The 26,831-nt window shown below is 51.3% G+C and overlaps 2 protein-coding genes across 11 annotated transcripts in view; one reads left to right on the top strand and one right to left on the bottom strand.

The window, feature by feature from the left end:
- CARS2 (cysteinyl-tRNA synthetase 2, mitochondrial) overlaps window positions 1-26,831 on the bottom strand; it is a 69,242-nt gene that overhangs the window by 2,229 nt on the left and 40,182 nt on the right. For 2 of the 5 annotated variants that reach the window (XM_072782379.1, XM_072782382.1), the window contains 4 exons: window positions 25,537-25,660; window positions 24,925-25,023; window positions 23,095-23,301; window positions 22,646-22,813 (listed from right to left, as the gene is read on the bottom strand). In XM_072782379.1, coding sequence (XP_072638480.1) covers window positions 22,745-22,813; window positions 23,095-23,301; window positions 24,925-25,023; window positions 25,537-25,660 — 499 coding nt within the window. In that variant the 3' untranslated portion in view covers window positions 22,646-22,744. Of the gene's footprint in view, window positions 1-3,109; window positions 3,185-7,796; window positions 7,934-12,121; window positions 12,347-22,645; window positions 22,814-23,094; window positions 23,302-24,924; window positions 25,024-25,536; window positions 25,661-26,831 lie in introns of those variants that run through there. The other 3 variants (XR_012009730.1, XM_072782380.1, XM_072782381.1) reach the window with 3 other exon arrangements.
- NAXD (NAD(P)HX dehydratase) lies at window positions 119-21,700 on the top strand. Of its 6 annotated transcripts, XM_072782386.1 has the most exons (11): window positions 370-455; window positions 825-969; window positions 4,138-4,288; window positions 8,545-8,590; window positions 9,344-9,432; window positions 11,483-11,591; window positions 17,346-17,396; window positions 17,482-17,586; window positions 18,272-18,392; window positions 19,495-19,615; window positions 20,476-21,700. In XM_072782386.1, the coding sequence occupies exons 3-11, from the start codon at window positions 4,185-4,187 to the stop codon at window positions 20,624-20,626; spliced, it is 897 nt and encodes a 298-aa protein (XP_072638487.1). In that variant the 5' UTR covers window positions 370-455; window positions 825-969; window positions 4,138-4,184; the 3' UTR covers window positions 20,627-21,700. The 6 variants fall into 6 exon arrangements, with proteins under 6 accessions (XP_072638484.1, XP_072638489.1, XP_072638485.1 ...); XM_072782383.1 differs by lacking the exons at window positions 370-455; window positions 825-969 and adding an exon at window positions 119-329; XM_072782388.1 differs by lacking the exons at window positions 370-455; window positions 825-969 and adding an exon at window positions 234-334.

Here is a 26,831-nt window from a genome sequence, read left to right as displayed (position 1 = left end):
AACAACGAAAACAACCCGGACCCTCCTACCCTAAAACGCCCCTGGAGGCTGGAATCTGTTTCCCCGCAAAACCCCCGGAGCTGGGCGCCCCGCCGGGTTGGGCCCAGAGCTCGTCCATCACCAGAGGCCGTTTATGATTGGCGGAGGCCCGCCTGTGGGTGGGGCGAGCCCGGGCGGGCCTGCTTCCGGCGACGGCGCGCGGGCCTTCGGGAGCCGGAAGTCCGCCCAGAGTCGGGTTCCGCGGCGGCCGCGCGGGGGAGCCTGGGAGTCCGGAAGTCGGCGGATGGCCGCGGGTTCGGCGTGGGAGGCTGCCGGGGCCTGCCGGCGAGGTAAGGTACGCGCCGCCCTTGCCCGCATGGCCGCTCGGGCGGGGCCCAGGGCTGCGCTCGCCGGCGCGGCGGCTGTGGCGCTGCTGTCCGCCGCGCTCGTGCTCTACGAGCTGCCGCCGGGCGCAGGTACCGGCCGCGGGCGCCCGTGGGCACGGGAGGCGCCGCGGAAGGCCGCTGGCGTGCGGAGCTGTGCGGCGCGTCGGCCTGGCCTGTGCGCGGCCACGGGGCCGAGGGGCGGCGTCGGGGGGCCGGGGGCCCGGGGGGCCGCGGGGGCCGGGAAGGGACGGGCTTCGCCGGCGGGGCTGGGAGCGCGCCTGGGGCCACCCGAGCGACCCCCGAGGACCCCGGCCGGGTGTCAGGCGGGGCGCGCTGTGTAGGAGGATTGGAGGGGTGCGGGGAACAGGGATGGCCTGATGGAGCCCGAAACCCCTCGTGAGGTGCCTTCCTCGTTCTGTTTGCCGGTGGACGTGTATTCACGTCGGGTTCACGATACAGGAATGCGTTGAGAGCGTTACGGAGCCGGCGGGTTGTATCACCCGTTTCTCACGCTCGGTGGAGAGACTTGTTTACCGACCTTTGTGTGGCCGGGAGGGACGGGCCCTGAGAACCCAGAAGGACCCCACCTGGGGTTGCCCAGCCGGTAAGTGGCCGAGATGGTGACGCTCTCTTTGCTGTGACAGCAGAGATCCTGCTACGGACGCGTGTATAGTGCTGCAGGGCGGAGCCTCTTGGGGACGTTTGGCTTTTTGTTTCTCTGCACGATGGTTCCAAATGCCTTTTTTTTTTTTCTCATTGAAGTAAAGCTGACACGCAGCATTGCGTTAGTTTCAGGTGCCAGTTGCTTTGAGAGGTATGGAAGGGTTCCTTAGCTTCACCTGAGGCCGGCAGCCGAGAGGCTTCTGGTCAGTTTGCTCAGAGACTTTATTGGCAGCCCTTTGCCTTAAATTTGCACACTGTGATGAGTCGGTGGTGTTTTCTTTTGCGAGTTTGTTCGAGGTTTTATCATCAGGCCGATTTGCTGGACTTTTACCAAAAAAGCAGGTGGAGTTGTAGAGCACTGACTTCCCATCCTGGCCTCAGGGCGTCTCCGATAACTGTGAGGATTGCTGTCAGGTGCTCCAGGTGAGTGAGGGTTCTTTGTTTAAAGCACAGCTGGCACAAAGGTGTTATCCTAGAGGGTTGTGGGAGGTAAGTAATTCTAGAAAACAGCCCAGGCTTAAGAAATCCCGTTGACTTCTCCAGACTGCCTCAGCCACTTGCGTAACACGAGAATCAGACGGGTTTGACCTGTCCTTCCAGACTCAGAATCATCCTGAGGATAAAGTTACTTGGTGGGATAAACTTTAAATCACCTCTCGGCAAGGCCTCTTTATCCTTGAGAACGTTGGTGTTCGTATTTAATATTTCTGTGGGTAAGTGCAAAGGTGCATGCCAGTAAGCCAGCTGACCCTGAGGAAGTGTGAAGTGTAGGGAAATGTCACGGACCTTCCTTTGGCCCTTTGCTAACAGAAGGCATTGGTGTCAGATGGATGGGACAGAGGCTGGTGAGCCGTGTGGATTTACTTTGCATCTATACACTTCTGGTCAAAGAGTGAAAATCCTATACTTCTCAAGTGATTTTATTCCACCACTCCCAAATGGTTAGGGGGCAATTGAGAGGGATTTGGTCGTCGTCTTGTCTTTTGGTTGGTGTGGTGACTATTTGGTTAAAGAAAAATGCTTTGCCTTAAAATGGCAGCATTTTGGTAAAATGATGTTTTTTGTTCTGGCTTATCCATGACTGCCCCCGGCATCTTCACAGGCCTGCCTCTCTGGGCTCCAGTTCCCTTGTCTGTAAAAGGGTAAACTGACTGCTGACGAGGAGAATAAACCAAGATGCTTTTAGTTCATCAAACGCTTGTCCAGTTCTGTGCCGGACTCCGAGGTGACTGAGAGTGGGGAAGCACCTATCCTAAAGCTGGAGGTGGGAGCTGTACCATGTCCTGTGTAGGCCAAGTGTAGTGGGGTGGTCTTAGGGCATACCCTGTATGTGACTAAGTACTGGATCCTGATAAACCCATGACGTTGTAAGAAACCCAGAGCAACCCTTGTGTGACTGGTTAAGTTCCGACTCTACTTTTATAGTTTCTAGACTTTAAAAAGCAACTGTATGTCATGATGTGGGTTTGGTATTGACCAATCAAGTTATGCTAGATGTGATAAAGCTGGGGACAGATGCACAGCCTGCGTTTCCATGACTGCAGAGATGCTCTTCAGTCAGTGATTTGTCACCGTATCTGATGGCAGCCACTCTGATTCCCTTCCTGCAGCTCATCAGTGAGTGCCCAGTGATGGCATGAGAAGACCGTGTGCAGTCTGGGAATTGGGAGTGTGGACAGGCACCAGGGAGGAGGAGGGAGAGCAAGGTCTCTGGTAGCTCGGTGGCTCTGGGGCAGGACTGTAGACAGGTCACCGGACTTTGGAAGCACAGGCATCCGCCCGCTGTCGCCATCGCTGAGCAAACCCCGTTGTGCCTTTTCTTGGCCAAAGGTTTGCAGTGATTCTGTTTTGAGTTTTAGTCTTGTGTTGGTTTGGGAGAAGGTGCAGAGTGTTGAGGTTGAGAGTAGTTAATATTCTCACATGGGGGTGGGGGTCTCAGCACCTGGCATGTCAACTAAGGAAGCATTTATACCTACTCATTAAAGAAAACTACTTGGATAAATTTGTATAAATAAAAAGTGAATAAAAAGTGAAATAAATAGTGAAACTGTAAGAGTGTGATTAAAGATAAAGCTGTTTACCTTATGGAGCTGGGGCAGCTTTGGTCTTCATTCCAACTGTGACACCTGCCTGGTTTTTCTCTGCTGCTGAGATGACTGGAAGGAAACAAATGTTGGTGCCTTGTGTGAGAGTATTGTATGTATCTGCAAAGACCCTTTAATTCTAGAGAAAACAGGTGCTTTATTGTCTATTCAAACGTTGAATATACATGTTACGGAACATGGCGTTTCTCTCACAGATGAGCTGGGTTTAAATATCAAGGCAGCAAAATACATGATGAGGAAGTTTCAAGAAAGACAATTAAAATCTAGCTGTTTAGAGACAAAATCATTTTATTGTTTTAAAATGCCACTTTGGGGATCCTGGGGTGCCTCGGCAGTTTAGTGCCTGCCTTTGGCCCAGGGCATGATCCTGGAGACCCGAGATCGAGTCCCACATCGGGCTCCCAGCATGGGGCCTGCTTCTCTCTCTGCCTGTGTCTCTGCCTCTCTTTCTCTCACTCTCTCTGTCTCTCTGTCTTTCATGAATTAATAAATAAATTTTAAAAAGATCTTAAAAAAAAAAATGCCACTTTGAACCCAGTGTAAGCTATGTTCTCTATTTAGAATACCATTTCTAGGTTATTAGTAATTAATTGAGTGTCAGAAACGTGACTAGAAGGTTGGGGGTATGAAGATGATCAAGGAAGGTAACAAATGGGAGGTTGCTTTTTAGCAACCTGAAGAGACCCGATAAACTTGATGGAAGATTGAACTGGAATATGTGTGGTTTTTTAAGTAGTAATGCATTAGAAACATCTTCTGAAAGATTAATTAGTCTTCTGGAATGTCTAATACATTTCAAAAACAAGCTTGGTATGTATAGCTTGTGTGTGGTAATTTCTAAGCATCATTTGGTTAGAGAAATAAAATAGTGAAACCATTGGATAAAAATCTATAGCGTTCACGTTAAGTCAACTTTGGGAAGTGTTTTGGTTAATAGGCTCTCTTTCAGTCTTTTTCGTGTGTGCTAATATTTTTCTAAATGATTTCATTTTCCTGTTTTTCAGTTTTACAAAGAGCATTTTCACTGCATAAAGCACATTCAGTAGAGGATATGGAAAATACTTTGCAGCTGGTGAGAAACATTATACCTCCTCTAACTACCAAGAAGCACAAAGGCCAAGATGGAAGAATAGGCGTAGTCGGAGGCTGCCAAGAGTAAGTGACTTGGAAAATGTGGGTGTGTAGGCCGTCTCTGTCGTCTCACTGTCTGCCTGCTTACCAGCTGGCTGTTTGTCTAGTTAGACCCCAGTAATCATTTCTCCGTGTAGTCGGATGTTCTGACACCGGTATTTGTCAGTGATGAACTTGGTGACTGAATAGGAGAAAACAGTAAAACAGTAAGGGTCCCAAGTGAGCTGTTAGTGTAGAGATTGCACCTGCGGTGGGGGCTGGGATGGGACTCTTTCTTGTTTTAGGCTTTACTGACCAGGCTACATACTTTAAATATGTATTACTTTGTGGAATTTTTTTTTTTTTTTTTTTTTTTTTTTAAGATTTTATTTGAGAGAGAGAGTGAGCACTTGCGGACAAGCGGGGGGAGCAACAGGGGAAGAGGGACAAGCCAGCTCTGCACTGAGTAGGGAGTCTGATGCAGAACTCAGTCCCAGGACTCAAGGACCATGACCTGAGCTGAAGGCAGCAGATGCTTCACTGACTGAGCCACCCAGAGGCCCCTAAACCTGTTACTTTGTAATCAGAAGAAAAACGGTGTGTTTGGTTTACTTTGTCAATTTGAAGATGTTCTTCGAAGTCATTCATGAAATTTGACGGATCTAGCCTTTTTTCAAGGCTTGTTTTCTAATTCTGTATATTTTGCTGCTGTGCAGTTTGACACAGTTTTATGATTTGTCCTTGTTTATAAAATGATATCTTTGCCTTTTACTTAATCAACCTTGGTTACCATTTCAGCTACTGCTTACTCTCTGTTCATATCATGTGCTGTCTTTGCCTGGCTGTATATTTTCAGTTTATCACATGGTTAGGTGTCTTATAAATATAATACATAGCTTGATTTGTTTCCTAACCTCATGTGACAGTAATTGGTTTTTTATTTTTTTTTAAGATTTTATTTATTTATTCACGAGAGGCACAGAGAGGGGAGAGAGAGAGAGAGGCAGAGACACAGGCAGAGGGAGAAGCAGGCTCCATGCAGGGAGCCTGATGGCAGGACTTGATCCCAGGATCCCGGGATCACACCCCAGGCCAAAGGCAGGTGCTAAAGTGCTGAGCCACCCAGGGATCCCAGTAATTGCTTTTTTAATACTGCAAATCAGCCTGTTCATGTTTAGAGTCTACCTCATGTACTCTCTAAGACCTGTTACGTTTTCTCTTTATTTTACTTTGTGTTTCTATTTTTTTATTATTTTTGCTAGGTTTTCCCTTATATTAATTTGGAAATTGTATTATGCTTTCAAATTTAGGTGTTGCCTTTTCTGACTATTATGGTGAATTACAAATGCCACTCAGGAGAGAGAGTTAACACTTGATCTAAGAATTCCTAGGGAATTCCTAGCCCAATCCCTAACTGCTACGTGGAACTTTGTATACGATACTGCCAGATAGATCCTGTGTTATTTCCTGCCTGGCCCAGAAGTCTGCACTTTGGCTCTTCTGGCATATTCTTTGACAACGTGGGGGGGGGGGGGTTGTTGCTGGGGGGGGGGGGCACTTGTACACCTGCTGTGTCTTGCTGTGGTCGGTGGGCTGCTTGGTGCTTTGGCTGAGTTGGGGATGCTCGGGTAGCAGGATTTTCTGTGGTAACCTATATATGATCACATAGTCGTCTAGCCTGTATTTTGCACTACAAAAAAAAGTTTACAGTTTCCTCCAGATATGTCTGGAATGTGTCTTATTTTCACTAATTTTATTGAGACTTGGTGAGCTCTTTCCATCTGTAGACGTGGTCCCTTTGGATGAGGGAAATTTGCCTGTTACTGGCTCCCACTTTCTCATCTGTTTTCTTCTCCTCCTACTGCATGCTGGGCTCTTGGATCCTTAGTTCTTAGCTGCTTTTCTTCCTTTTGTCCCTGGTTAAAGGACAGTCCTCCTCCAGCCTCTGGGATGGAGGCCAGCAGGTGGCCTCTGCCGGGTGGTTGGGTCCTTCATCCTTTGAGAGAATTGAGGAAGTCAGGGTTTTTAGTCCTCACATTCCCTCCATCTCCTGCCTTATATTTTGGGACATCTACATGAGAAGAACTGGATGTCAGCTTTTCTTTTCAGATAAGTTTGGTAGTGTAGCATGCTAGGGGTGATTATCTAACTTAAAGTATGTCAGTTAGCTTTAGGAACTAACCTTGAAAATAGGATCATTGTTATTGTGATTATAAAAGTATTATCTGCTTGTTTTAAAAATTCAAATGGTCCAGAAATGTATGAAGTGAAAGCCTCAGAGTATCTCAGATAATAATAATTCAGTGTGGACACATTATTAATCTTCTGGACTTTGTGCATGCAACTATTTATTTATTTTACAAAACTGGGACCATGTCACTGTTTTGTGCCAGTTTCAGCTTATCAATAACCAGTGTTATGGGACCTGCCCCTGAGTTCTTACGATCACAAGATGCCCTCCAGCCACAACTACCAGGAAACTTTGAAAAAATAAAGCTGTTTTACTTATAGGACTTAGAAATGACACAGCACCCCTGGGGCCTCACGACTGAGGGCTGCAAGTAGACAGAGCATGTAGGTTTGGGATTCTCCTTTTATTGGGTTTGAGGGCAAGGGCTTAGGTTTCAAAGATTCACTCTTTATTGGTGAATTTGTTTTTTTTTTTTTAATATTTTATTTATTTATTCATGAGAGACACAGAGAGAGAGGCAGAGACACAGGCAGAGGGAGAAGCTGGCTTCATGCAGGGAGCCCGATGCGGGACCCGATCCCGGGACTCCAAGATCACACCCTGGGCCAAAGGCAGGCGCCAAACCACTGAGCCACCCAGGGATCCCCCTTTATTGGTGAATTTAAAGCACAAGTGTGGGAATTTAAAGCCCTGGAAGAGAAAAAGACAAGTGGCCCAGATGGTCAGTTACTGAAATCAACCAAAATCTTTAAAGAAGCCTCAAGGGGGCGAGGGTGGCCTGGCTCTCCGCCTAGTCTTGGGCTGGTAATGCATTTGAAATGGCGGTCTTTGAAGTGGATGGTTTTGTAGTCAAAGCTTACATCAGATATTACAAAACAGAAGAAAGAACAACTGTCAGAGCTTTGCATTATGTTAATGCAGTGTTCTGGGTGTCCATCATTCAATGTTGGTTCCTAGAGATTGGTTCTTGGTAAGTGGGGGTGTAGTATTCTTTGTAAAGATGGACCGTAACTTATTTAACCAATCCCTGTTGATAGGCGAGTGGTCACCTGCTCTTTTTCCCCAACTAAACAGTATGGTTGTAGACATCCCTGTATGTTTTTCTACTTAGATGTGCATCTGTTTTTTTTCCAGGGGATCAGTTCCTAGAATTTCTACTGGAGCAGAACACATAGACATCTTAAATGTTGTCGCATGCTGCAAATTGCCACCCCCCCCCCCCACACACACACACACACGCACTGGTGTGTACTGCCACCTATAAGCATCTCCCCCTCCCTCCACCCCTCACACCTTTTGCTGGATAAATAGGCAAGCTAGTTTTTATGGTTTTAGTGCATCTTCTTTGTTGGGCTAGCATACCTGTTGCGGGGTGGAGCAGAGACAGCGTGTGTGTGGCATGTCCTGTGTTGTGTTCCTGGCCCGTTGGTGGTCCTGCTGTGCGGGAGAGGGTTGTGTGTAGAGTGTACTCAGTCTTTTTCCTGGGTTTTCTTCACTGCCTGGGATTGACATAAAGGTTACAGTCATTCATCTGATGACAAGTTCAAGCGTTTTTTCTCTGCTTCAGGCAGTATTAACATTACTCACAGGCACTCTGGAAGGTGGGATGGGAACAGGAGGGACTTGTGTGAGTCTCAGTGCCAGACTATGTGTTGCTGTCCTCGCTATCGTCCTCTTACAGTGTTCTGAGCTGTGCTCACCTGTGTCACCCCTCCCCCCCACCCAGGGGTAGGGACGTCTTCAGTGAACTCTTGCAGCCTCCTCAAGCCTCTAGTTTGAACACAGTGCTGCAGAGAGCCAGTGGTCCTAACCCTGGGTGGCTCAGTTGGTTGAGCGTCCGACTTATATCGGCTCATGGTCTCAGAGTGGAAGGTTCAGACCTGGCATTGGGCTCCATGCCTAGCATGGAGCCTACTTAAACAAAACCAAAGGTCTGAAATGACAAACGGACTTGTCGCAATCCATGTTTGTTAATGTTTATTAAACATTTACTGAATACCTATCAAGTGCTGGGTCCTGGGCTCTGTGATTCATGTCTGTGAAACCTGATAAACCTGGTGTGTTTGCCTCTTTCTCAGAAGTTGATGACTGTCAATACCTTCCTTTTTAGGTATACTGGAGCACCTTACTTCGCAGCAATCTCAGCTCTCAAAGTGGTAGGTCTGTTTACAACTTCCCTAGTCAAGAGTTGGATTCTTTAAATATGATTAGAGAAGTGTTTTTCTTTCTTTCTTTCTTTCTTTCTTTCTTTCTTTCTTTCTTTCTTTCTTTCTTCCTTTCTTCCTTTCTTCCTTTCTTCCTTTCTTCCTTTCTTCCTTTCTTCCTTTCTTCCTCTTCTTTTTTTTTTTTTTTAAGATTTATTTAGAGAGAGAGTACGAGCAGGGGAGGGGGCAGAGGGAGAAGCAGGCTGCCTGCTGAGCAGGGAGCCCCATGTGGGGCTCAGTCCTGGGATTCTGGAATCATGACCTGAGCTGAAGGCAGATGCTGTACCGACTGAGCCCCACTTCCCCACCCAGGCACCCCCATGGAATTTTGTTAACTGAAGTTTTATCAGAACTATCCTTCACCAGCATGATCCTGGGATGCTGCTTCAGTTCTCACTTAAGCAGTTGGCATCTTTACAACCTTGGTGATTTCCCAGGCCTTTGATCAAGTCCTAATGGCTCAGTTAAGATAAAATGTGCTCCCCATGGCCCCCACGGGTGTGGCAGCCTGAGCTGGTCTAGGTTAACCTGCCTCTTGGGTGGCAGCAAAAGTCTGCTTTCTGTTCCAGCCCTTTTCTTAGTTTCTGGCCTCCTCTGAGCCACCTAGCTATAGTGTAAGAGCTGTGATGAGGGGCTTGGCTGAGGCCACCTAGGTGTCTGTTGGCGGGCCCGGCTCTGAGTCAGCCTCTTGTGCTCATTTCTCAGGGCGCAGACTTATCCCACGTGTTCTGCACCCGGGAGGCCGCACCTGTGATCAAGTCGTACAGCCCGGAGCTGATCGTTCACCCAGTTCTGTGAGTGGGGCCTCACGGGGGTGTGTTACTTGCAGTGCTCCTCAGGTGTGGGGCCTTCTTGTGGGCTCCCAGAGCCTCTGTTGAGGGGCTGCCATACTGGGAAGTGGTAGGTAGGTGCTGTGGGAAGGAAGGAGAAGTTGTGAAGAGCCCACTGTCTGCAGTCAGAAGATAAGCAGCCGTGTGTGTACAGCACGGGATGAGATTTTAGCCACCAGGGCACCGTGCCCCAGGTTGACCCATGGTCCATCAGAAATGGTTGAGGCTTCCTAGGAGAGGTCTAGGCCTTGCCTGTGGTCAAGCTTCCCACACAGTAATGAGGGGCCCATCAGGCAGGAACAGGGTCCTTCCCTCATGCAGCAGATGCTTCCAGTGCCGGTCCTTGCCCTGGCTTCCACAGGGACAGTGTCAAACCAAGCAGACAAAACAGCTGTTCCTGGCCCTTGGGCTTTGCAGTGGTGAAAATGTTCTCAGTGCCCTCCAGAACTGGGGCTGCTGACCATGTATGGCTAAGGAGCACCTGAAATGTGGCTGGGGGGCCTCAGAAGCTGAGTTTTTACTTTAACTAAAATAGCCCCATGTGGCTGGTGTCTGCCATACTGGGCTGCACAGCTCTGGAGACAGACATGCAAGGCAACAGTGTGTCAGAGAACCTAACCAGGGCCTGTACATGCACGTGGCATGTGTGTGGTTTTCTCTAGGGTGATTGTGGGCAGGGGCCCAGAGAGTGGCATTCAGGTAGGGACCTGCAGACACAGGGAAGAGCTGGTACGACTTGAGCCGAGGAGTGTCAGGGAGCACAAGGGGCTCAGGATGGGGCAGGTGACCAGGGGGGTGCAGGGCCAAGCCCTGAGGTTGTGGGGGTTATCCTAAGGGATTTGGTTTTCAGGTAAATGAGGAGGAGGGAAAAGAGGGCCACTGGAACACTTGAGCAGGGAGGGACAGGGTCTAGTGTACATTTATTTAAAAGATGTGACCTGGCTGCTCTGTTGAGAATGAGCTTTTGGGGCCCAGGATGGAAGCAGGGGTTGCATGAGAAAGGTGTTGTAAGGATGCTGGGGCGAGTAAGTGATGGGGGAGAAATAAGAGAAGGGTCAGATTTGAGGTGCACTTGAAAGTACAGCCCCAGTATTTGCTGACAGGGGGACATGGGGCAGAAGGAAAAGATGAGAGTCATGAAGGCCACTCTGGATTTGGTCTGCGTTAGTTGTTGTCAAGGTGAGGAACCTGAGAGAGCAGGTTTTGGTCGGGGTGACCATCAGGGGCTGGCTTTTGGATGTTTCCATTTGCCTGCTGGATATCTAAGCAGTGTTGCTGTCAGACCTTGGACGGAGCGGGGTGCTCAGGGAAGGTGTAGACCTGGGGGCTGATGTGGGGGAGGTGTGTAAAGCCAGGAGGCAAGGGTAAGGCTAACCAGGAGTGCGTGTCAGCAGGGCCAGCCCAGCACCCAACAGCTGGGAGCAGAGGGTGGGTGGCAGTGCGGGAGGAGGGCTGTTCTGGAGAACTGTTGGCACTCGCCTGGAAGGCCCATGTCCCTGCATCTGTCAGACACGGGCTAAGTACAAGTCCTTGGATGCTTGGATCTTGCCATGGGGTAGTTGGGGGCAGAGGCTTGCAGAGTGGGTTCTAAGAGTCCAAGGAGCAAGATGGTAAGCGGGAAGCTGCTGTGGAGGAACAACAAAATCCCAGACAGCCATCAGGTCCTGCTCCTACTGACAAGGTCCCCAGGTGCCCCTTCTAGTTCCTAAAGTACCCTGCGTGACGGGAAACAACCTGGTTCATCCTAGAAGACCAAGATGGTTTTGAAAGTAGCTGGAATGTCTCAGTGTAGCTCAGTGTAGATGCTGAAAGCTGGATTCGTACATTGGTGAGTGAAAGATGAGCCTATCTATGGGGATAAGAGGGGAGACATGGCTGGATGCAGGCTGGAGTCCTGGCCTGAGTCCTGCAACAGAAGGAACCAGCGAGATCCAGAAAAATGTGGTCTCCCTAATAAGGTAAGTCAGTGAGTGCAAATGGTACTAAATTGTCTGGCCTCCTTTTCCCGATGCAGCGACAGCCCCAGTGCTGTTCACGATGTGGAGGAGTGGCTGCCCCGGCTGCATGCCCTGGTCGTGGGACCTGGCCTCGGTCGAGACAATATTCTTCTTGAAAACGTTAAGGTAAATGTAGAGAATTACTGAACATGCCTCATCTCATAGACTTGACTCAGCTTGTGGAGTTAAAAGAGAAGCATGTTCTTGGAGTTTCTGTTGTTCAGTGTTCACAAGTCTCTTGATGGAATAATGATGGTTTAGGGGAGGGGGAAACACTAGGCAAAGAGCTAGGAATGAACCTAAAATAGACCAGGTGGAATAAGTCTCTTGCTCTCGGGGCAGTAGCTTTTATACTGCAGCAGGGAAATCCCTGGGACTGCCCCGTGTTCGGGTGTCCACTTTGAATGAGAAGCATAGTGCTAGGCACCTGGGGTAGGAGGGACAGCCACTCCATCCTCTTACAAAGAGCTGAGAAAACGGGTGTCAAATGAACCAGCAGTTGTACATTTGGGACAAATAATCTGAAAACCAGTCCCATACAGTCAAGCAGTGGCTCTAGGTAACATGCCGCAAATGAGGCCTCTGGGCTGTCCTGGTTCGGAGCCACCTGGAGCTGGCATGGGGCACGTCACATGTCAGGCAGCATCGTCCAATCCTTTTTTTTTTTTTTTTTTTAAGATTTTATTTATTTATCCATGATAGACACACAGAGAGAGGCAGAGACATAGGCAGAGGGAGAAGCAGGCTCCATGCAGGGAGCCCGATGTGGGACCCGATCCCAGGATTCCGGGATCACGCCCAGAGCTGAAGGCAGACGCTCAACTGCTGAGCCACCCAGGTGTCCCAAGCATCGTCTAATCTTGAAAATTCTTGACTGCTTGCTGAAAAGTAGAAATAAATCATAGCTGAGAAATGCTAGCTCCTTTGATTCATGTGAGCTGAGGGGGGGACCTGAATGGGGAACCCCGTGTGTAGCCTGTGGTCTCCTGTGCACTTGTATCCTGAGATGGTGGCTCTCTGCACAGGGTGGGTGGGAGATGGGCTGTGACAGCCTCTCTGCCAGGTGGTTTGTCTTTGGGAAGAGAGGCAAGTGAGAGCTCCTGACAGAATGGGGATGACCCTCAGGATGATGGGGTTTGTGACCTTTTGTGACTTGTCCACCACCTGGATGCATGTGTCCCCTCAGAATCACGTGCTGGAATCCTGAACCCCAAGGTAGGGTGTCAGGAGGTGAGGTCTTTGGGGAGTGATTAGGTTGTAGGGGTGGAGGAGCCTTCTGAATGGAATTCACGCCCATATAAAGGGGCCCCCGGGAGCTCCCCTCCACTTCCACCAGCTAAGGACACAGCACGGCCTGTGACCTGTAGGAGGCCCTCAGCCAGCACCCACATCCTGGACTTGAAGCTTCCAGAACTGTGAGCAGTACATCTCTGTTGTTTCCAAGCCACCCAGCCTGTGGCATCTGTCACAGCAGCCTGAGTGGACTCAGCACAGTCTGACTGTGATTTGCTTCAGGATTTGCTTCAGCCGCCTGTCAGGATGTCTCCTGAACCACACCTGGAACAGAGACACCCTCTTGTGAACTGTTGTGATCTGCAGGTCCCAGGCCTGCCCATCCTGGCAATGTGGCTTTCTGTGCTGGTCACCTGGCCTGTATCTGTGCTGTTCACCTCTGAGGAGCTGCCACGCTGGACATCAGCACCTCACCCTTTCCCATGTCTCTCAGGACTTCTTCCTTAGCAGGGCATTTTCTGCACAGAGATTTGAGCTCTTTGATAAGAAATGAACTTATTTTTGAAACAGCAGTTTAAACGAGTGGGCAAAATATGCTTGGATTTTACCAGAATTCCTCCTAAATATTTTTTCCCTGGGGACACGTGTGCAGGGGCTACCCGCAGCACTGGCCTGGGGACCCGGGATGGCTAGGGACCGTCAGGGACCATGGGTTTCCTCATGTTTTACTTGGTTACAGAGCTCAGTGCCGTCTGTGACTTGTATACTCACAGTGGGTGTGTTCCGTGTGCTGCTCTCACTGTGCTGTGTTCCTGCACACACTTTCTAAATGTTTGCTCAGCGAATTTGTTATCTAGTATAATCCTGAAAACAGCCCTGTTGGATAGATTTCTCTTAGCCTTGTTTGTTTTTTTCTTTTTCTTTCTTTTCTTCCTTTTCTTTCCTTCCTTCATTTTCTTCCTTCCTTCCTTATTTATTTGGGAGACAGCATGCATAAGCAGGAGGAGTGGCAGGCTCTCTGCTGAGCAGGGAGTCCGAATCAGGGACTTAGGGCTCCATCCCAGGACCCTGGGATCGTGACCTGAGCCAAAGGCAGACGCTTCACCGACTGAGCCCCCCAGAAACCCCCATATCCTCGTTTTTCTGATGACAAAAATTGAATCTTGGAGAAATTAAATTACACCCCCAAAGTGGCCATGTAATAAGTTGCTGAGTTCTTCACTTCATCAAGAATTTTTGCATGCCACACAATTCATGCATTTAAAGCATACAATTCCGAGGTTTCTGAGTATCTTCACAGTTGTACAGCCACTACCATGAGAACACCTTGATCATCCCAGAAAGAAATCCTGCATCTGTTAGCAGCTGCTCCCTTTTCCTCTCCAACTCCCCAGCCCCTGGCAGCCACAGTCTCTACCTGCGGCCTGTGTATTTGTATCTTCCGGACCTTTTGTAGCAACGCGGTCTTACAGGACTGGTGTTTGTGACCAGCTGTGTTCACTTTGCAGCATCTCGGGGCTCACGTGCATGTGGTGTGGGTCAGTGTTCCACTCCTTTCCTTGCTGGTGGATATTCTCTTGTGTGGACCACATTTTGTTTATCCATCCCTTGATGGACGATTAGGTGGCTTCTGCATTGGGCTGTTGAATGTAGTGCCACTATGAATTTTTGTGTACAGATTTTTGTGACAACCCTACTTCATGTTTGGAGGAACTCCTCTGTTTGCTGCACTTTTTTTCTCGCATGAATTTTTAATTCTTAAGTTTATTTTCTTTGAAGAGCTTTATTGTTTTAGCTCTTATATGTAGGTCTATGGTGCATCTTGAATACATTTTATGTCTGGTGTAGGGAGTGGATACTTAGTTCCAGCACCACTCTGCTCGAGTGAATTTCATCCTTGTTGAAAGTCTGGACATCAGTGCAGGGGTTTATTTCTGGGCTCTCATCTCTGCTCATTGATTTGTACAGCTGTCCTTGCACTGGGAGCACTCCGTCCTGACAGTGGTGGCAGTGTGATCCTGCCAACTTTGTTCATGTTGGGAGTATTTTGGCTGTTCTGGGTTGTGTGCATCTCCACAGGAGCTTTAGGATCAGAAGAGGAAGCAGGGATGCTGACAGGGAACATGCTGAATGTGTAACTCAGCTTGGCGGTGCTGCTGCCCTACAGTATTCAGTCTTCCACGTCATATGCTGGTTATGAACCAGAGTTTTCTGGATCTAGGACCTAGGCTCTTGACTAGAGCTCATACTATTTATGCTCCTTTGTAGCTTGCTCTTAATGATAGGTCCTGGCGGCTTTTCCTGATAGAATAGCTACATGTTCCTCATTATTTAGCTATATCACGATATACTATATTTAGCTAGTTCATTTAGGTGGTTTACAGCTTTTTCTTATGTTAGTGATGTCTTGAACATTTCTGCATACGTATTTGTCTGTTTCTTTTAGGTGTGTCCTAAATGTCTACGTGCTGTATGGCCAGATAGTGTTGGCTGCAGCAGCTCCCTCTCCCACCAGAGGGCTGCCCTCGCAGGGCTTCTGCTCAGGGCGGGGGGCATTCCTTCTCCCCTGGGCGCCACCTCCCGTGCAGGAGTGCTCCCCTTTGACTGTGGCTGTGTCTTACTGTCAGACACATGGGGCTGCTGCTCAGCCAGCATCCAGCCTCTTCTGACCGGTGGGTGTGCAGCTCTTTCCCTTCTCTGCTATCCTCCCCGTGGGTTAGATTGTTGGCTAGATGGTGGGGCCACGGCAATGTCATCAAGTGGCCTCCCTTGGAGCTGCTGTCACCTTCGCTGTGTGTTCAGGCCCTGACGGCAGCGTGACAGACGAGGACAGGGTTAAATGCACAGCACACTTCGTACAAATACCCCAAGTGATGGAACAAACCCGTCCTTACATGAGTGAGGATGCGCAACTCTGTGTGTGCCAGGAGACCCGAATGTGATGCGACATGATTCACACCTGCCCAGTCACGTCAATTTGGCTTTCCTGGTGTTTGAACCTTCACCCCAATGTTCGTCAGGATGGGCAGAGGAAAGCACAGAGATGGAAGTGTCGTTGCTGTGGCCCAGCACTGCCGCCCAAAAGCAGAGATTGAGGGAAGCTGAATCTGTTTTCGCAGCAAAGCCAAAACTCAAAGCAGCAGGCAGAGTGTTTTCATTGTTAAGTGAGGAAATATGCTTCGATGAGGCTCTCGTACCCTGACCCTCCTTTGAAGGGGCTTTGCGACCTCTCTGAATCCTCAAACCCATGTCCACAAAATACAACAGGGTAGGGCAAGGAGGGCAGGGTAGGGCAAGCCCTCACCTTGTGGGGTCTCCCATTTCATTTTCGGAATAACTTCTAGTTAAATATGTGTGGGTTTATCTTTTAGTATTTCAGGTTATTTCTACTTACCATCTATTTTGTTTTACTATTTTTTTTTTTTTTTTTTAACGTATGTTAAGGCCCTTGGACTCACAGATACTCCAGGAATGAATGAGCAGGGTAATAGACGTTGGGCCTAAGCAGGTGTCTGGCTCAGCGCTGGACTGCTCGTGCAAAGTAACAGTTACTGCAGCTGCCCTTCAGGGGCTGCCAGCCCCCTTGCTGAGGACCGGGTGAATCTTTAGAGGTGGGTAAACCTGGAGAGTATTGAGGCATTACTCTGATCTTACCAGGAAACTGAGGTTCAGAGACTGGGCTGACTTTACTCAAGTTCACCCAACTCCGAGCGGCAGAGCTAGGATTTCAGAGGTGGCATTGAGGCTCAGCCTGCAGCAGCTCCGCTGGGGTACAAGTTGCGTGCTGCAGTGCCCCAGACGCTGTCGGGATCTGGGCGCTCCTTTGACATAGAGCCTGAGTCAGAGGCCATCCCATGAAGAGGTTGGCGCTCCCTTGGGCTCAGGGCCATGAGAGTAGCTGTCCATCATCCAGGGTTTCCTCACTGCTTCCTTTGCTACCACCTCCACCCCACCCCCTGCCGGGAGGGCCAGAAGGGACTTCCTAGGAAGTCCACACTGCTTAGGAGGGCAGCCTCCTGGGCAGCCGCAGCAGGACACTGCAGGTGGGGCTTTACAGCAGACGTTCTCTCCCGGTCCCTGAGGGCGTCTGCAAGCTGTGTGGCAGATTAGGTTTTTTCTGAGGCCTCTGTCTTTGGCGGGCAGGCCCACCCACCATGTGCTCACCCGCTTGTCTCCGTGCTGTGTGCTGGACACTGGGCATCCTGGAGTGCGGCTGTCGTCTCACTGTTCTCTTAATGTTTTCTACTGTCAAGCGTGTGTTCTGGGTAGAGATGGGTGTCATGTGGTATTGCAGCATGTCAAATACTGGCGCATGTATTTGGGGGAATTCTGAAGACTTCAGATTTTTCATCTGGGAGCCCTGAGATGAGTGTTGACGGGACACTTGGAGCTTCTAGCTTGGGGTCAGCCTCCATGGGCTCGCCTGCCCCAGTGCTGGGTATTGTGCTTCCCACAGACTCCTGTCTAGGGTTTGTGGTGCCCCTGCCTTACAGAGGGGCTACTGCCCATTCATTTGAGTTTCCTTCTGTTTCTTGTCTTGCATTTACATTTTCTGTGTATTTGTTGAATTCGTCAAGGAACTGCTTGCTTGGTGTTAATTCCGCTGGGGGTGATGGGCTTGTTCAGCATAGCTTTCTTTTCTTGCAGGGCATTTTAGAAGCATCCAAGGCCAGGGACATCCCTGTCATCATTGATGCAGTGAGTGTGGCCTCTTCTCTCCTGCCCCTTCTCACAGCCAGGCCCGCCCCTAAGACTGTGCATACATACTTGTCCCTGTCTATAGGATGGGCTGTGGCTGATAGCTCAGCACCCAGCCCTCATCCAGAGCTACCAGAAGGCTGTTCTCACTCCCAACCATGTGGAATTCAACAGACTCTCTGAAGCTGTGGTGAGTTCACTGACCACCCAAAAGGTGTAAACCCTCCCCTTCCTGAGGAGGGGTGAGGGATGGCTCTGGTGCCCTGACCTTTCCCCGCAGGGGCATATTTGCAGATGGCCAGCAAGTAGATGCATGTTTCCACATGCTAACAGTGCTATTCTTTCTTGGTGGTACACGGAATCCTGGGGCATCCTGTCACCAGCAAATCTGTGACTAGGTGAGAGGCGGGGCAGTGGGCTCTGGGCCGCTCACTCCATCCCTTCCTGCATTGCCTCACCTGTGAAATGTGGGTCATGAGAACATCGCCTCATAGAGTCTAAGGATGAAATGAGATGATGAATGTAAACCCACAGGTTCTACATATGAAGCATCCCATAGATGTTAGCATGTTATTCAGAGTTGTGTCACTTCTGCAAACATGTAAAACTTCAGCCTTGGGCATTGTTCCCTTAACTTTGATCCGAAAGTCAGGGGAGGGTAAGAACAGTGTTTCCACATCCACCTGAGGACTTGCTGTCCAGCTCTTCTGGGCCCACTTCCCCCTCGTGCACGGGTTGTACACATCTGTGTGGGGGGCTAGAGCTCCTGGAGGCTTCCTATGTCTGAGATCAGGGTGGATGGGCAGGATGTATCCGTGATTGTGGGTTCCTTCCATGTGTTTAACAATGGCCTGTCTGTGCTGTCCCACTCGCAGCTGAGCCACCAGGTCGATGGTAGTGATCATCATGAAGCTGTACGGAGGCTCAGTCAGGCCCTGGGGAATGTGACCGTGGTACAGAAGGGGGAGCGGGATGTGATCTCTGACGGCAAACAGGGTAGGTACCTGTAGGCTTCACGCAGGTCGGTTGGTGTGGCTGTGCTGGGCACCAGCCCCTGGAAAACTGTGGTCACACACAGCACAGAGGTCCCTCGTGTCACACATGTTCCACACATAGACTTCCCAGTGAGCTTGCATTTCTCACTGTTTCACAAAGGGAAATGACCTTGCTGAGTGTTTGGATGTCAGGTGCAGTGGCTACGGTTCTGTCCATGATCTGTGGCAGCCCTGTCAGAGGTGGTGCCCAGGGTCCTGGGCCTGCTGCTTCCAGCTTACCTGCAGCATTAGAGACAGTTATATGAATATTTCCTGGCATTTTATTGTTAAGAAGGGCTAGAAAGTGAGGAAACACTGGGAGTGGACACCAGTGGAGGCGCTTGCCAGGTGCTGGACATGGCAGCTTCCACCTCGTTCTGTCTCTAGGGCCTGCTGGCTGCCTAGTGGGAAGAACGGGGAGGTTATGGTGTGTGCCGGAGACCTGCCATCAATGACAGTGAGGGTCAGAGTCTCCCCAGTATACCCAGAACAGGTCCTCCCCTCACATGACGGGACTGGGCAGCAGGGAGCACGTTGGTTCTGTGCTACAGGATGGGCTGCCTTGGCATAGAGCTGCTGACCAGGTGGTGGGAGGCACACTGGGGCCCCAGAGAGTGCTGCTTGCATGCTGCCCCACACTGGATAGGCGATACCAAGGGTGTGTTCTCTGAGGGACCTTGAAACCTTTTTGTTGCTGGGAAGTGCTCTAGATTCTGACATTCAGAAGATACAACCACCCGTTTTCCAAAGTGGCTGCTGGGTTACACAGCATAAATGGAAGAGCGGCCACTGGCTGGGTCCATGCAGGGGTGCTAGTGTGGCTTGCACCTCCTTGGCCTGAAGATCCCCGGTACCTGTGCTCTGCTCCAGCAGGCCCAAGTTGGATGAGTCTGTTTGCCGTCTGTGTTGTGCTACGCAGGTGCTTCTGGGCTGGCCTGGGTCTGCTCTTCTGTAAACCAGGGTGCCTCGTACAGAACAAATGGGAAGAGCTGCTGCTGATTGAGATTGTGCCTCAGGCCCAGGTGAGCTCGTCCTCTGATGGCTGTGTCCCTCTTGCCCCGCAGTACTCGAGTGCACCCAGGAGGGCAGCAGCCGCAGGTGTGGCGGCCAGGGAGATCTGCTGTCAGGCACTCTGGGCGTCCTGGTGCACTGGGCACTGCACGCCGCTCCTGAAAAGACTAATGGGTATGTGACATCTTCACTTGTCTTCCCCTTGAGAGCTTTGAATCGTGTGAACCATTTTAGTTGCCCATGTTTAATAAGTGGCCACATGAAACCTTGGTGTCCTGTGGAAGCGATCCCAGGATGGGGATGTGATCCCAGAACGGTCACCTGGTTGGCTCTTGCTCAGTGTAAGGTTGATGCCCTGGCCTGTTGCTCAGTGCCAATGGCTCTGGAGTGGTTTGTGAAGCTCCCCAAGTTTGAGACCGTGTTCCGGGGGGTGTGATGTGAACCCCTGTAAAGCAGAACAGTGGACCAGAAATAGAGCAGAGGTGAGCCGGCCTTGACTGCTGTCCTGAAGTGGGAGCTTTCTCTAAGAGGCAAAACTCTGAACTGCAGGCTTGGCCCGCGTCCACTGCTGTGAGCACAGGCAGGTTCCAGTCCTCCGTCACTTGTTCTCTATACCTGTCATATGACAGTGGGGCCACATATGCTGGGGTGGGGTGTCCTGGGTCTGGAGGGTGCCCCACCTGGGAAGCCTGTGAGGCCTGTAGGGTGGTAGCACAACAGGAAGTAGGGAGCACCTGCTAAGGGCATGTACATGGAGAAACAAGATTGTACGGGGGCCTGTTGATGATGGTGGGAACCCGCATTCTCAGATCTTCAACATATGGGTCTAGTTATCATTGGGGGTAGAACTGCCATCCTGTCCTCTGGGTGGGTGGGTATTGATGGGCCCTATCTCCCTGGTCTTGAGGCTGTCTTCTATCTCAGAAGACTAGCAGACTTGCCTGCTAGGCCTGTTTGGGGTCCCAGGTGGGAAAGGAAGGGAAGGTCAGGCCTACAGTGAGTGTAGGCACCTGCTGACCATCCTCCCCTTCCAGGTCCAGCCCTCTCCTCCTGGCCGCCTTGGGTGCATGCTCACTCACGAGGCAGTGCAGCCTCCAGGCCTTCCAGAAGCACGGACGTTCCACCACCACCACCGACATGATTGCTGAAATTGGGCCTGCATTCAGCAAACTCTTTGAAACCTGAGCCACAACAGCAAAAAGCAAGCGTGCTGATGGGGGAGGCTGCCTTTGTCCTGGGAATCCACGTCAGGTATTGATTTTGGGCTACATGCATAGTTGATTTAGTGTCACTGTAACACCTCCAAGTGTTCCTGAATTTTTCTTAGCTGCTCAGTAGTAAGGGACAGATGAGCTGTGCACAGGGCCAGCAGCTGAGCTTTGTGCACTTGCTGCAAGACCATGGACCTGCTCCTGGTCTGGGCTCCTTCCTCCTCACTGCCCATGTTTCCTGTGTGCGCGCATGCGTGCACAAGAAATTCCCCGTGTCAGATGCTACTCACAAGACTCCCGCTGGTCCTGTTAAGGTATCTACAGGATGAGGAGTTGTGCTCTTTAAATTGAGGTCCACCAAGCGGCATCGCATGTGTGGTCTTCGGCGTGTTTGCTTTTTAAACACGGATTTGGTTGGAATTGTCTGGGCAGAAATAGTAAGCATGAGTGGTTAAGGTTAATTGGTTGAAGTATTATCAGTGACCAGCTTTCAGAGGAAACACTCCTCCTACGTGTGTGTGCAGTGATGGCGGTGGGCAGCATGCCCTTGGAGTCGTGGAGCCCTCGTCTGTGATGTGACCCATTCACAGGCTCTCAGGAGGAACAGACGAAGTTGGACATTTGGGAGCACCCAGGAGGCCCTAAGTGCAGGGACTGACTGCTATCATTAAAAGTGGGTGTTGTCAGGAAGAGATTCCATTAGAGGTGCCCTGTTAGCCTCTGGCTGGCGCTCTAGGTGGATGGTTTTCTCTGTGGCCTGAGAGCTGCTTCTCTGGTGTCTTTCTCTGTGGGGTTGGTTTCCGTGCCTGTGAATACTTCCCGTAGGTTTCAGGGTCTTTCTACAAAGACAGGAGCTGTGTGGATCCTTTACACGTCTGTTTGCCCAGACGGTCATCGTTGGCTGAGGTTCTGATTGAGACCCTTCCCCCCAAACGGATCTTAATGTTTCCCACTCTTGTTTCACATGTAATTTGAGAAGTGTCACTGTTTTTCCCTTTGGGGAATTACATCTAAATCCTGGTAACTATTAAAAAGCATATCTGGTTTATTTCAGTGTGGAGTTGTGCACTTTTTCTTAGAAAGCCCAAACCCACCTTTCAACTTTCCTCAGTGAGGGCACTGTCAGCGGGGGGCCAAAAATGGAAAAGCCCACCAACGTTGTTAAAACGAAGTAGTCCTGGGCAGCCCGGGTGGCTCAGCGGTTTAGTGCTGCCTTCAGCCCGGGGTGTGATCCTGGAGTCCCGGGATTGAGTCCCATGTCAGGCTCCCTGCATGGAGCCTGCTTCGTCTCTGCCTCTCTCTCTCTCATGAAAACATAAAATCTTTATTTAAAAAAAAAAAAAAAAAAAAGGAAGTAGTCCTTTCATTCCACAGAAAGTAAAATTCAAGAGTCACAGAACTATTCTTATATTTTTGCTCTGAGTATGTATGGCAGTGAGGAGTGTATCCAAGTAGCCAGTGGCTAATATACACACCTGTGTGGACCTACTAGCTCCAGCTAAGGACAAGCATTTTCCTCAAGACCGAGAGAGCAGCATGGAAGCACCTCCTAGTGGTGGTTTGGCATCTGGCCATCAGGGAACAGCGTGATCCCCATGTACTGAGGGGGGACCCTCATAAGTGGGTCACTGTTGGCAAGGCCACTTCTGAATGGGTTTCCTCAGCTGTAGACAAGACACCAAGGCCAACTTGACAGTACTGGACCGTAGGCTGGCCTGGCTGGGGACAGAGCGGGGTGTGGGCTGCACAGTGCTGGTGCTGGTTTCCACCTCCTGCTCGTGGTCTGCTGTCAGACCTGTGTCTTGCATCTACGAGAACTAGGGGTTAAAACAAGATTAGATGCAGCACAAAGACAAAACCAGTGTCAGTGAACATGGGGTTGTGTCACGTGGTTTTCTATGGTTTTCTGTGACAGTACCCAGGGCTGAGGTCTTGTTAGAACAGCCCCTGTCTGTGGCCATTGGTACCATGAAGAATCCACTTTGCAGGCACATGGAATCAGTTTGACTTTAATGTTGACCGATCAGGCACAATGGGAAAGTTGGACGTAAAGCTGTTACCGTGACTTAAGCACAGAATGTGCTGGAAGTCCTCAGCTCCCTGGTTTGTGGTCTTGGGTCCTGTGATCCAGCAGCTCCCACGTGGATGTGCTGCTCCTATCCTGGGGAGGGAGCAGACTCTCTCAGCTCAGAGCTGGTCTGGGCCACTTGGGCCCACTCCCGTGTGTGTCCTCCGCCGTAGTGGCCCTTCCTGGGTCCCTCCTCCCGCGGGTGCCCCCTGAAGTCACTGGGGCGAGGGGGTGGGACTCTCTCTTCACAGGCAGCATCAGCACTGTGCCTGTCTGGGGCTTTGACCGCTCTGCGTTTGTGGGATGCCTTCCGGTCTACACAGCACCTCGGGGTGATGGTGCCCAGTCACCAGGCCATAGCGGCAATGGCTCACCTTAATGCTGATGCCATGGGCAGCAAGGTCCTGGCGCAGAGTGTCACACGCCTCTAGCAGGGGCCGCCTGTCCAGGAGCTGCTGCCGTCCAGCCTCCCTGGTGGCCGCTTCTGTGGCCAGGGCGAACTGCCGGACCTTGAGCCGGAACCGGACCAGCTCCTCCACCACGCTGTGTAGAGTAGCCCGGCTGCTGTCCTCTGAAACCAACTACACCGGGTGGAATGGTACAATCAGCGAGGCCCTGGCAGCTACCCAGATGGCTGAGCCCAGCTGACAGGGTGCTGGGGCTTCTGTGCTAATAAGCCCAATCGGTGCATGTCCTCCCCAGGGCTCTCCTCACTGGGCCTGGGCTGCTGGCCAGTCCCGCTCCCCTGGCTTGCACGCCTTGGTCACCAAAGGGAGCTCCCCAACACTGAACCTAGGGGTTCAGCCCTAGGGTTCCCGCCCACATCCTTGGGAGCAGTGTCCCTGCACCCAGGCATGTGGGCAGCCCTCCCATCCTGCACTCCCACCAGCAGGCCAGGAGCTACTCTTCCACAGATGTGCTAACATCTGAGCTTGTACCTGTCAACTGGTCCCCGGGCAAAGTCTGAAAGTGTAAGCCATGCTCATGAAACCAAACCAGTTCACTCTGATCAAATACTTAAAACAGGGCAGCCCGGGTGGCTCAGCGGTTTAGCCCCGCCTTCAGCCCAGGGTGTGATCGTGGAGACCCGGGATCGAGTCCCACATCAGGCTCCCTGCATGGAGCCTGCGTCTCCCTCTGTGTCTCTGCCTCTCTCTCTCTCTCTGTCATGAATAAATAAATTAAAAAAAAAAATAACGTACACCTTGCATATGGTTCGCACACACGGTACGCTGTCACTACATGGTCACAAACTGACAGTCTCCTTGCCCGGCTGCAGAGTTCAGTGGGTCAAGTAGGATTTGAAGTCACTGGAAGTCCTCTCCCACCTACAGGACATCTCCTTACAGGGAGGGGACCCTAGCGGCTGGCTGTGCTCATGGGTGTGAAAGAAACAGTTTACAGCTCGGGTCAAACGTCTCAAACCTACAGAATCCTCAGTTACTGCTTCCATAATAAAAGAGCCCAAAGCAGGATCCAGTGTCTACTGTTGAGAAGGAGGTGAAGCCAAGGACAACTGGGCCTGATCTGCCTTCCCTTACCCCACGCACAGCCTGGGAGGATGAGCGGTCCCAGCACATGTGATGGTCACTCTCCATGTTTAGAGTCTGGCCACACAGTTTTGCAAGTGGCCACTTGAGCCCTTGGCTCTCCTGTCTCAGTGAAGCAGGCAGGGCCCTCCCCCCTGGGGGGGTGGGAACAGCACCCATCCCTGCTACAGGACACCAAGGGGCTCAGCCGGAAGCGTGTCATCTTACTGTGCACCTAACTGCATCTAGAGAGTCTGAAAATAACGCCAAAGGACATACGCAGAACCCATAGCAGTCAGTCGGCAGCCAGGAGGGGTGGCCAGCTCTGCTCAGAATCACTGCAGGTCAGGTAAACGTTTACTTTTTACAGAATGTATTTTAAGCACATAAATTCAGCATAATTATCCATTAAAATAACATTTTTAAAAGGGGAGCAGGGATGCCTGGGCAGCTTAGTGGTTGAGCGTCTGCTTTCAGCTCAGGTCGTGATCCCAGGGTCCTGGGATCGAATCCCGCATTAGGCTCTTTGCAGGGAGCCTGCTTCTCCCTCTGCCTACATCTCTGCCTCTCTCTCTCTCTCATGAATAAATAAAATCTTTAAAAAAACTAAAAAGAACAAACAGTTGTTAGTGCACATAGACAACCTCACAGGAGGACTAGAAGGGCAGGGCATACCTGTCTGTCTGCCAGAGAAATCCCAACGGTCTCGAAGAACTGTTTGATGTAGGACACGATGGAGCCAAACACAGCAGGACTCCTGGGACCGCCGGGTTCCTGTGACATCACCCAAAGGAGGCGCTTTAAGAGCCAGGAAAATGGCGTAAAAGCACTCCTGTCGCTGCCTCTGCTCCTCATGCAGTGAGGACGGCCCTGGCAGGGCACACTCTGGACTCAACCCTGGAGTAGCCCCTCAAGGGCACACTGCACGACTGCGGGGAAGCCATGGAACCCCTGCACCTCAGTTTGCCCATCTGTGACATGGGGATCTGCTAGGGTCTGCGTGCTGTGTCCCCCAAATCCATACGCTGACACCTAACCCCCAGGGTGACAATGTTAACAGATGGGTCTCTGGGAGGTCAGTGGCCCCACACACAGCTTCCATTGAGTTCCTCTGAGCAAACAGGAGGATGACGTGCTTCCCACGTGAGCAAACACCTGTCCATGTGTGGGGCCTCCCTGCTCTGGAGGGGTGGCCCCGTGCAGGCTGAAGCAGCTTTTGGGGGGAAGGAGGGTAAGGGAACCAACCATACCCAAACCCCACCCCAGCAGCCACGCCTTGGGACATACCTTTGTGCGCGCCTTCAGTTGTCTGTTCCCGTGGTGGATGAGGTCCATGATGGCATCCACCGCTGCGGGCGTGTTGAAGTCGTCTGCCAAGGCGGCCTTCACAGCTTCCTGGGTGTGGCAGAGCCTGGGAGGGAAACAGGCCCGCCTCAGCCCCTGGACTGGCCCAGCAGAAGGAACAGGGTGCGCCCCAGTCCCTCTGCAGCAGAGACGCCCTCCTGAGTCGTGACCGTGACTTTGCCGCTGGCCCTTTCTAGGCCAGGCTCACACCTGTGAGTGCTAACAGTCCTAACCGGGTAAGATCAATTACCCAAGATTCAGACTGAGGAAGCCTCTAAAACCCGGGTTTGAACAAGCCCTGTGTCTCCTAACGGTTTAAAAATGCAGCAGTGAGAAAAGTTCAAACGACATCACGGTGTATTGTCAGCCGTCTGCATCATGCAGACCTGGCATGTGCAGGCTTGGAGGGAAGGATGGCATGACGCAAAGCCCCTCCCCAGGAGCCTGTAGGCAGGACCCCCCTGAGGGTGGAGGGTGGCCCCAGGTCCCAGCCGTCCCTCTCAGGGTCACATGGTCCTGGCAGGTGGTGGCCGCTCCCAGCCTGGCCCTGAGGGACCAGGAAGGGAGAGACAGGCCACTATCAGGGCTGTTTGTCACAAAGCTGAATGTGACCTCCCGAGTGGCAGTCTCTACCTTCCCCCTCTACCATGCCTGTCGCCGAGGAATGCCAGAGAAAAAAGACGAGTGTCCACCTGTCCCTCCCTTGGGGCCTCCATCTAGATGGCTGCCCAGTCCTGCTGGCAGCACCAAGCCACACAACCCCCTCAAATGCCCTGCCCCGATGCTCTAGGCTTTGTCCCCTGACACCCGTGGCTGTGACCAACAGACTCCGCGCCAGCCTGTTCCAGCCCAGCACCCTCCCTCCTCCCCAGGCTGACTCCAGATGTGTCCAGGGACTTTCCTAACCTCCTAGGGACTCCTCCAGGATGAGGACCCGTCCCATGATGGTGCAGGCACCTGCAGCACCCGATAAACACCCGATAGACTCACTGGGAGCTTTGCCTCCTAACTGCACAAGCATTTCCCAGTCTTCCCCAGTTTCTCGCATCCTGGATGCCAGCCCCACATCTTCCACACCATTTCACAAGTGACAAAACAAAGATGAACAAGTTTAACCATTCAACAAACGGAACTAGAAACACGATTTCCGCATGTAACATTCCCCACCCCCCCACCCTCCCTGCTACTCTACTCCTGCCACTCCTGGGGGCCGCTCCACCGTCACAGCCTTCTGCCAC

This window comes from Canis lupus, chromosome 17 (assembly GCF_048164855.1).
Source record: "Canis lupus baileyi chromosome 17, mCanLup2.hap1, whole genome shotgun sequence".
NCBI classification, from domain to species: Eukaryota; Metazoa; Chordata; class Mammalia; order Carnivora; family Canidae; genus Canis; species Canis lupus.
The sequence above is the reverse complement of the archived record's forward strand: the minus strand, read 5'-3'. Positions and strand labels throughout refer to the sequence as shown.